Genomic DNA, 10,880 nt, shown 5'->3' on the forward strand with positions numbered 1-10,880 from the left:
CCAAAATCGCCTTACCTCGAGCTCTAAATTTGATTTTCCCAGTTATGAACTCAAACCCTCGATTTTCATATTTCTGGTCTGCGATCATGGGACCGTAACTGCAGTCCCGCTTCTGCGGCTGGGGACTCGCACCTGCGAGATTCATTAAAACGGCCAGAAACCGCACCTGCGCTCCATTCTCCGCAGATGCGGTCCGCTTCTGCGGCCCTCTAACCGCATCTGTGGTCACTGGCCAACAGGACCCAAATCGCACTTGCGACCAACTTCCTCGCATCTGCAGGCCGCACCTGCGGGCTCCTCACTACAGGTGCGAAAATACTAGAATCAGCACCTCAGAAAATAGCCTAAGTCCAAATTCCAATCCGTTAAGCATCCGAAACTCACCTGAGGACCCCGGGACCTCAACCAAACATGCCAACCAATCCTAAATTATCATACGAACTTAGTCCAACCCTCAAAACATATCAAACAATACTAAAATCATGAATCACCCTCCAATCCAAACCTAAAGAACTTGGAACTTCAAGAATCCTATAACTGATGCCGAAACCAACCAGACCAAGTCCGATTGACCCCAAATTTTGCACACAAGTCACATTCAACAACACAGAGCTATTCCAACTTTCAGAATCGGATTCCAACCCCGATATAAAAATCTCACTATCGATCCGGAAACTTCAAAAATTCAGCTTTCGGCATTTCAAGCTTAAATAAGCTACGGACCTCCAAAGCACAATTCGAACATGCCCCTAAGACCGAAATCACCCAACGGAGCTAACAGAATTGACAGAATTCTATTTCGAGGTTGTCTTCACACTGCTCCGACTACGGTCCAAATTCTAAAGTTTAAGCTCTCATTTAGGGACTAAGTGTCCCAAAACACTCCGAAACTCAAAACGAATCCTCCCGGCAACTCATAATAGCAGAAACAAACACGGGAAAAGCAGTTAATAGGAGGATCGAGGCATTAATTCTTAAAACGACCGGCTGGATCATTACATTTCCCTCCCCACACCCCACTTGTGGGATTATACTGGGTATGTTGTTGTTATTTTAACTAAATAAAAAAAAACTTAATTAAATCCTTCCATAAAAAATATTTATAATTTCTTTTCTAATAGAGAAAATAGTGGCCAGAATTACATCCCGGACAGCTAAGAAACTCTCCTATGCTAGGAGAGTTCAACTGGATGAATCTGTTTTATTTAAAGTATAATCATACTGGTCCCGATTGTTTCAAATGCCAGTTAAGGTTCTTTAGCTGATTGATGCATATTAGAAGTTTTGTATGGTCTGACACTACTAAAAAAGCTCACTTGTTTACCCAGAACTTTTGAAGGTTTAAACTTCCTTAATATAAAGATCTAGAATAGAACTACTCTGGCTAAGACATACTGGGATGTTGCTCACAACGATAACAAGTTATGGATCAAGTGGATCCATGAGTTCTACCTCAAAGGCCATGAGTTCTACCTCAAAGTTATGGATAACAAGTTATGGATCAAGTTATCAAACTTGTTGGATCATGAGGAAGATTTTGGAAGTAAGACAAATTTTGGCATAAGTGCAAATTAGAAATATTCCAGGTAGCCTGACCAAAGAAATTTACGATCAGCTCCTGCCTATTTATCCTAGAGTACCTTGAAAATGTGTGATGTACAAGAATGACGCTAAACGTAAGGCCAAATTCATTATGTGGTTACAGGTACAAGACAAGCTTCTCACTACTGATAGACTAGCAAAATGGGATATAACTGTTGATTTGGAGTGTGTCATGTGCCATGCTCATCCTGAGAGTAGAGATCATTTGTTCATGAGTTGTGAATTTACCAGAGCAGTGTGGAATAGGATTCTTCTATGGCTTCAAAAACAGGCATGATCTACCACTGATTGGGATCAACATGTAGCATGGATAATTCAAAATGCCAACGGGAGGACCCAACAAGATCTTCGGAATTTTTTTATGCAGAGTGTGGCTATACCATTTGGATGGAGAGAAATTAGAGGATCTTTGGAAAAGAAGACTAAGAACTGGGAGGTTAATAGCTGGAGAGATTGCCTACATGTGCAATGTAGAGCATCTCATAGAGTCTAGAACTTGTTACATAACATGATGTTCTAGCTTGTTTAGCTATGTTTTGACTGTAGTTTGTAGCTTGTCCAGCTTAGGCTTATTTTGATTTTCCTTGAGATAGCTAATTGTGTTGAACTGTCTGTGGCTTTATAATGTTGGCACTTGGTGATTAATACAAAGTTATTACCAAAAAAATATATTTTATTTTGTAATCTAACGCTCAAAAGTACTTTTTGAAAAGATTGACTAAACACAACCAGCTTATTAAATAGCACTAAAAGATTTCTCAAATGAATTAGATAAACACAAACTACTTCTCTAAAAAGCTATTTTAACAAAATATTTATCAAAATAAGTAGTTTTTAGAAACTTGGCTAAACATAAAATATCTAATTCAGCTTTTCAAATCAAAATTACATGCTAGAACACCATTAGACGAGCCTACAGACTAAGTTTTGGAAAATATGGATTCATTGGAGACTTCAACAGGAAAAAAAAATTACGCCTGTGAAAAATTTGGACCATAAAAAGCTTTGGGTGGTTATAATATGGAGAGGCCATTAAGTTTCAGAGCATTTGACCATGCCAATTGAGATAAATCAGCAACAACTAAAACAAATTCTACTATAGCTTCAAATGTTAATTATATACTTATTAGAATGTATATAACAAATACACTATACGTATATAATAGTATAGTATATTAGTGATATATATTATGTAAATTATGCGTACTTAAACAATACATGTGATAGATTACTCCCAATGTAAAAGGTATATTAATGGACGTATTAAGTGCATTTTAGTATTTTACCGAAGCTATTCAAGTGATTAGTGAATATATTAACCGAATTAAAGAAGAAGAAAAATGAGTGGTTCAAGTCCCGAGCCGAGTAGGGATCGGAAGATGAAGTTTTGTTGAATTGACTAACTTGTTGAAAATTGATTAGACCCATATTCCCGGCTATAGCCAATCCTACGCAGTTGATGCGCTGGATTCAGATGTGATACTACAAAATCGAAGGTATGCTACATGGACTTTTCCATTTCCCGAGGTTTTGTATCCACATTAGAACGGTAAAGCCGACGCTTGAATTTTAGCTTAAAAAAGGAAAGAGTACAGAACCATTCTACATTTTTCTGCTTGTATGGACATAACCTTGGCAGAAAAACTCAAATGTACGTCGTCTGTTATTGTTTTACTTTTGTATGTTTTTTTAAATAAAAAAGTATACTATGCGTATATAATTAATATACGTGACATATTCTGTTTATTTACATCATTAAAATCAAAATTTGTACCATTAATATATAAGGTTTATCTGAAAGATAATGCAAAATAGTAGTCATTGTTTCACTATGGATCGAGATGTGTCAATTGCTCCTATTTCAGTCGCAGCATCTGAAAGATAATGCAAAATAATAGTCATTGTTTTCACTATGGGTAAAGTTGTTTTTGTTTTTGTCTTTATAAAGTGCTAATATATTCTTGCTACAAGGAGCCAAACATAACTCGGCAAATCTCATTCGGTGAATAGATATGTGGGAGAAAACAGCAGCAATTGAATTTCTTCAAAACCCTCTGAAAAGCAGGATTTTAGAGAGTCGGTATCAATAATATAATTTGACAGGCCATATGGATCGACGAAATTGATCACGACAATCTAATGACAGAATGTTGGATCGGTTTAGAGACAATCTAATACAAATCGAACCAAGTCCTTGCATTCATAAAATATTTGAAGATCAAACCACTAACTTAACTCATGAAGCACTTGGCACAGTCTCAGATTTCTCTGTCTCCATTGGCTCAGCAGCAGGTGGTACTTCATTTCCAGCGCTGGCACCCTCAGTTGCATTTGCATTTCCTGCATTAGGACTCTCTGCACTCTGAGGTTGTTGCTCACCTCCTTGAGGAGATTGAGATGATGGTGTTTCAGGAGTTGCTGGCTTTGCCGGCTTAAGCTTAGGCTTTGTCATTATAGGCCTACAAACCCTGTAAAGACAGAAAGTACCTCGAAAATGAATATAGGCAGAGCAAAGCAGGAAAAGGAAGAAAAAGGAAATAAGGACGGCCCCCTATGCAGACAAAACAGACAAAGCGACTACCAAACCAAGAATTTGCAGTACAATTAGCCCAAATATTTATATTTTCAAACTGATAGCAAAATAGATTCAGTAGTCAACAGTACCTATCAAGTGCCTCTGCTTTCTCCCGAACATCCGCCGACAGAAGAACAGGGTTGGCATATTTCGGAAGAGCATCCTGCTGCTGCTTTTTCTCTCTAAACCAAGCTTCAGCTTCGACACACTCGTTCAAAACCTAGGAAGTACAAGAGAAACATAAGCATCAAAAGACTTTTTCAGGAAGAAGAGGGTCGAGCATATAAAGAAAGAAAACAAAAGGCATATAGCAAGATCAAGCAGATATGTGCACACCTTCTGCTTCTCTGCTAAATCAATGTGATCAAACTTAGGATCATTTGACATGGCCGCCTCTCTGTAACTATTTATGCAATAAACAAATTGATCAATTACGGACCCCCTCTCCATGTACTCCTTGTACCGTTGCTCAATCGGGTCACCTTGCTGCAGATTTGCCACACTAAATCAGCTCCATACATGCCAAAAGGACAATGGAAATAGGATATTCAAGAAACACCAACCTTTTTAAGCTCCTCAAGCTTGGCAATATACACACCCTTCGTTTCATCCTCTCCATCTTCATACAACCAATCTTCCACTTCTTGAAGTTTAGCCATAAATTGTTCTCTTTCTGTATCAATTACAAACTCTTGATATTTATCTGAAAGCTGGATATATTAAGAAGGGGAGACCTGTCAGTAACATATCAAATGTTTTCATACAACTACCATAAGGCCAACAAATACCTTATTCCTCATGTCATAAACATAGGCCTCAACAGCATTCTTCTTGTCCTTTGTCTCTTCCATAACACGGTCCTGAAGAGCCATTTCAAATTCTTTCTCAACCGCCTTCTGAACATCAGCAGCTGCCATTGCTCCATAAACAATCTCTGTCACTGGTACAGATGTCTTCTTGACCTTTTTCTTGGGGGCTTCAACCTGCAAGAAAATGAAAACAGTAAATGCTAAGCTTTACCGACATCTTTGAGCTAATACGCTGAAGCAGAAGAAGAATATAAGTTATCCAACATTAATTAAGCGAAAAAAGCACTGCACTGATGCATTTCAAGAATTAAAATACAGGTAAACACTAATCCATGCATGCATTCGCAATAGTAAATGCATAAATCAAATCCCGCGATTTGAATAGATGCATAGTTTGATTAAAAACAACCAAATATGACTGATAGGAAATATAAACTAGCTCAAGCAGTAATGAGAAGAGATAAAACAGCGCCGTGTTACCTTAGCATCTGTTTCCATCTTGACAGGTTTGTCACCAGATTCTGGAACACCATTCTCAGCCCCAGAAGCATCTCCAGCTCCTTTAGCATCTTGCATATTTACATCAGATTCCGATGTCGTTGAAGGAGCAGCATCACCAGAAGCTTCATCTGTTTCCATTTCGGCAGGTTCCTTAACTGCCTCTTTCACAACTGGGACTTCCACCTCTTCTTCTTCCAAAAGCTAAATTACAGACCAAAACCATAAGATTAGATGATAGTCTCTCCATTCACTAAATAATTGCAACATAAAAAAGAAAAACGAAGAGAAACCACAAATTTCTGGACTTACAGTGGCAGAATCAACCGAGACAATACCATGCAGGTTTAGACGTACTTTAACTTTTAGTTTGGCCCTTTCACCCTTTGCAGATTGGAATGGTCCGATCTGTCAAGGAGATCAAAGAAAACCCAAGTGAGCCAAGGACTCACCTGAAACCAGAGGATCCATTTTCCATTTATTTTAACAGATGAAAAACACAGGACCTAATGAGTGAGTGAAACTATGAAATACCGTGTAAGTACTGATCTTTGCTGGCGCCTGAAGCTCACTAACATCAGCATACTGCACATCTATTGTAAAAGTGCCAGATCTGTAGAATGTCAGAGCTTTCACACTGGGTATCGGATTCCCTTTGGGGAAAACAACCGTGCTCTGATGATTCTCTAAAGCTCCATTTTGTGCGTCTGGAGCAGGCCCCTTCCATGACAATGCAATTGGGAAAGGGAAGCTCTCATTGACCTTCAATCAGCCAATGATAACAATTAGTACAGTTATTAGGCTTATAAATCACCATAATTTATTCAGCTTGGAGCCAGATGTGCAGTAGCGACATAATCGTTCATCAAAGGTTAATAGTAAAACAATTGACATTCGCTTCAATAAAAATCTTGGTCATTCTATAATAAATCTTGCATTTCCTTCATCCTTCAAGAAGACAATATCTTCAACCTCCCACTTTGTCATTCATTGCCTTTTTTTTCTTAGAACTTCGTCATTAATTACCTCACTTTCATGCTTGTTTCAAGCCAACCAAAAATTAGGTCCCACTCAAACAACAATAACAACATACCCAATATATTCCCACAAGTGGAGTCTAGGAAGGGTAATATGTACGCAGACCTTACCCCACTCAAACAACTAAATAAAATGAAGAAAAGATCAAACCAATATTTTTCTTCACATACTAAATGTGTCTACTTAAATAACAATGATTATCGACGACATTGCAACACATTAAGAAGTTGAACGCCCTGAGTCCAATATGACCATGGAAAAACAAATCAATCAAGAGAATACAAGGCTGACAAGTTACCTGGAATTCTCGCACTTTAAAGGTAGGACTGAGAATAGCGCATTGCAACGCACATCCTTTGGCCACACATTCACTTGCATTCATGGTGCGCCTTGGTTCCTTACCAAAGAACTCCGTCAAAATCCTCATAATTGCAGGCACTCGAGAGCTTGACCCAACAACCTCAACTGCATGAATGTTCTCAATAGTGAGCCCAGCTTCGGCAAGAGCTTTCTCAAGTGGTTTCTTCACTCTCTCCAGCATAGGTATGCTGATTTGCTCAAACTCCTCCCTCTTGATAAATCCTCTGACATCCTTCTCATCCATTAAACATTCTATATTCAAAGGTGCCTCGGGGTTTGCACTGAGAACCTTTTTCAACTTTTCACAAGCAGCTCGAAGTCTAATGCATGCCCTAGCATTTTGGAAAACATCGATTTTGTATTCTTCTTTGAACTTTGCGGCAAAATGTTGGAAAAGAGCTTCATCAAAATCCCTCCCACCAAGATTTCTGTCAAATGAATGAGCCAATATCTTCAACTGGCCTTTCTTGAAGCCAGCAATACAAACTTGCAAGCTTGCATGTCCAACGTCAATAAAAGCAACATTCAGTGGGTCATTTTCAGGTAAATCTGTCTTGTAAATACCATATGCCAATGCAGTAGCTGTTGTCTCGTGAATCAGATGCAAAGGATGCAAGCCAGCTATGGTGGCTGCATCCATTACAGCTCTTCTTTGAAGATCAGTGAAATAAATGGGAATTCCTATGCAACAATCAACTACTGCTGCATTGAGATTCTTCTCTGCTATAGTTTTGAGATCCGAAAACACCATTCCAAGAACCTGGGTAGGTGTAAAAGTTCTCATTTCCCCCAAATATCGTGCATGGATGAGAGGATATCCGTCAGGTCCTTCAGTTACCGAAAAAGGAAGTGCCTTAAGATCTCTTTGCAGCTCGGGATCAGAAAATTGCCGCCCTATTAACCTCTTTATCTGTGAAATGGTATTTTTTGGGTTCATCATACTTGATGCTGCACCAGCGGTTCCAAGAAAGCGTTGCTTCTCTCCAAAGCAGACTATAGCTGGTGTTTCCCTTTTTGATTCGTCATTAAGTACGACATCAATACCTCTCTGCCTTGCAACTGCAACAACGCCACTCTCGTTCCCAAAGTCAAAACCAACCACGCTCATCTTTGCTGGCTGCAATCACTCAATATCCAACAACAAACGGAAGTTCCTGGACTACATCAAAAGACAAGATAAAATCAACTAAAACACCAGTATGCACTGTATAAAATCTACACAGAAAGAAGTTATGCATAGGAAATGATAGCTCTCAATCAACATGAAAAAACTGATTACTTTTCCACTAAAGAGCTAAGAAAGCTGATCACTCATGGCTGGGTTTTCTTGGAATGGAATTACACTATGTGTTAATCATCGATACACTGAAGAGAGCAATATAAGTTGGCTGGCGCAACCCATAACATCAACAGACTAAAGTAACAAGGACTCAAAGATCATGAAAGTTTTTTTCCCCCTAATTTTCCCAAAATTCGAAGTTCAAGTACGATTTTTATCTAATTTTCCTGCCAAGGAAACTTTCCTGCATGAATGAGCTTGCCCACGTACCAACAAGCTGGGACTCAATTGTTGAACCACCAAGAAGAACAAGGAGGTTTTAATCTACTATCTAGGAAAACACCAAACACGCCCAAAACTCAGCCTTTATAAAGAAGGTACTCTCTAGAACGCCTTATACAAACTTAGTCAGGCACTGATCAGCCTGTTCCATTTTTCCCTAAAAAAGAATCTTCATGTTAAGAACTAATTGATTAGAGGATTAATTAAAGACTCGCTAATGGCTACCTAGTATATGACAATCACCACTTTATCTAGCCTAAGGAATTTGCTATCGTCCCCTTTTCAATCTTGCACCTTTGACAATAAAGTTCAGTATGTTACTTCATTTCTTTATCATTTGTTCTTTTTATTATTATGACGCTGGTCTCCGAACCAACTTGGGGCACCTGAGTATTCCACCAGGTATCGGGTAATTATACCCAACAAGGATTAGGCAGAAAGGAATAACCATTTGTTCTTTTCTAATTTTCCAAAAATAGATTAAAGAGTTCACAATAGCAACCAACAATGCAGGAATTAGAAGCACTCAGAGATACTAATCATAAAGCCTTTCATTAAGCCATAAAACAGTCTGCATCACCAGACAACAAATTTAGTTAACTCCTAGCAAAAACATTATGCGGCATGCGATTCAAAAGGGAAAACGTCAAAACTAACCAATGATACTACATCTCTAGCTAAAAATCTAAAGCCAACGAACAGTCAAGCAATCGCAACAACAAACAACAACAACAACAACAACAACCCAGTATAATCCCACTTAGTGGGGTCGGGTAGAGAGGTTGTTTCCAAATAAACCCCGGCATCCTTCCCTCCAATAACTTCCCACCTTGCTCTTGGGAGACTCAAACTCACAACCTCTTGGTTGGAAGTGGAGTTGCTTACCATCAGAGCAACCCCTCTTGTCAAGCAATCGGTTATAACAAATTCCTAAAGGTAGGAAAAAACAGAAATCATAGATCTGCAAATTGTGATAGAGAGAATCAGAGTTTCGTGATTTAAACAATACCTTGAAGACGTAGAATAGAATCTTCTGGAATCTATGTTCCAATGTGCGCGACTGAATTTTTGGTGAGGCAAACCGAGGATACTGATATAAAATAGAAGGGGTTTAAAGGAGACAATAAAGAGGCAAGTGAAGAGGGGTTTGTGTAGAATTTTCGATTTTATAATTACTCAAAATGACTTCTTTTATTCCTTTTTTTTTTTTAATTGACTAACGGGGGTTCGAGTGGTCCTAGATTTGTGTAGAGGTATACTAGCGCTTCTAGAAAGATCTTTCTCCAACAGCTATACCCTTGTTGACAGTGTCTGAACTAAGAGGTTATGGGCCTAGAGGGTTAGTTCATGGGAGAAATTCAAAAATAGCCACATTTACAAGTTATCATTCAAAAATAGCCATAATTTTAAAAGTGTTCAAAATTCGAAAAAATACTCCAGCATAGTATACTGAAGTTCCAGTATAATATACCGGTCCAGCATAATATACTGGAGTTTGGAGCATCAGTGCTCCAGTTTCCAGTTTGGAGCATCGGTGCTCTAGTCTCTAGTATATTATACCGGAGCCAACAAAGTATACTGGTCCAGCATAATATGCTGGAAGTTCATACACATGTGCAACGAACTCCAGTATATTATACTGGACCGGTCTCTGTTGCAGCAAAATAGTGGCTATTTTTCAGTGACTTGGCAAACGCTGCTATTTTTGAATGACCAGTCCGAAAACTAGCTAGACCGTGCTATTTTAACTTAGTTCATAGATTCTTTGGATTCGTGGATCTAAGTGGGCTTTGATGAGGTGAACTATTTTTGAAGAATTAACTTAAATAGTCGTTTATTAAATTATTTAAATAAATAAAAAATAGCCGACATATGTATAATATATTTGTGTAATACATATATAATCATATATAAACTTGTATATCAGTGTAAAATTTTACGGGATGCCATGCACCCTCATTTAAGTTATACCCACTTTTTAAAAAAAAAATAGATACCGAATTTTTGAGTAACTTTAAATACGTGTTTTTCTTCTTCTCCGCTACTACTTTCTTCTTCTCTATACCCTATGTATTCAGCTTCGTTGTTGCTTTCTTCTTCTCTGTATTCATGTCCCATGTATACAGGAGCCATTTGGCTTCTTCTTCTTCTTAGTTGTAAAATACCTTTGTAGGTTGTGCTTAAAGTTTCTACTTCTTCTTAGTTACAAAATGAATTTGTTAAATTTGTTGTTATTTTAATAATTTGATAATTAAAGTTTGTTCTTTATGATATTTGAAAGTTATGTTTCAAAATTTGATCTCATTTGGAGTAGATTTGGGTGTTGAATCGTGTGTTAGATTGTTGAAATTCGAACAACAAGTTTATGTTTCAGAACTTAAGATTCGATTTCTGAAATTGTATTGAAGATATAGAACTACTTAAAATTTGAACTTTT

The 10,880-nt window shown here is 38.0% G+C and overlaps 1 protein-coding gene across 2 annotated transcripts; it reads right to left on the reverse strand.

Annotated features, from left to right (window-relative positions):
- Positions 1-3,617: 3,617 nt before the first annotated feature.
- LOC107824733 (heat shock 70 kDa protein 15-like) lies at positions 3,618-9,657 on the reverse strand. 2 transcript variants are annotated; one of them, XM_075241459.1, is made up of 10 exons: positions 9,453-9,657; positions 6,821-8,036; positions 6,019-6,246; positions 5,797-5,892; positions 5,467-5,688; positions 4,966-5,160; positions 4,741-4,887; positions 4,514-4,663; positions 4,267-4,397; positions 3,618-4,070 (listed from the first exon to the last, which is right to left on the reverse strand). In XM_075241459.1, exons 2-10 carry the CDS (start codon positions 7,988-7,990, stop codon positions 3,839-3,841), a joined length of 2,571 nt encoding a protein of 856 aa, XP_075097560.1. In that variant the 5' UTR covers positions 7,991-8,036; positions 9,453-9,657; the 3' UTR covers positions 3,618-3,838. The 2 variants fall into 2 exon arrangements, with proteins under 2 accessions (XP_075097560.1, XP_075097559.1); XM_075241458.1 differs by having other exon boundaries at positions 6,821-8,041.
- Positions 9,658-10,880: the final 1,223 nt, after the last annotated feature.

The sequence above is a fragment of the Nicotiana tabacum genome, chromosome 20, assembly GCF_000715075.1.
Source record: "Nicotiana tabacum cultivar K326 chromosome 20, ASM71507v2, whole genome shotgun sequence".
NCBI classification, from domain to species: Eukaryota; Viridiplantae; Streptophyta; class Magnoliopsida; order Solanales; family Solanaceae; genus Nicotiana; species Nicotiana tabacum.

Coding starts and splice junctions, on each gene's coding strand:
- LOC107824733 (XM_075241459.1), bottom strand. CDS start 7,990: ATGAGCGTGGTTGGTTTTGACTTTGGGAACGAGAGTGGCGTTGTTGCA. Junction 5,893..6,018: donor CAAAGATCAGTACTTACACG/GTATTTCATAGT, acceptor TCTCCTTGACAG/ATCGGACCATTCCAATCTGC. Junction 4,071..4,266: donor AAAGCAGAGGCACTTGATAG/GTACTGTTGACT, acceptor CTGTCTTTACAG/GGTTTGTAGGCCTATAATGA.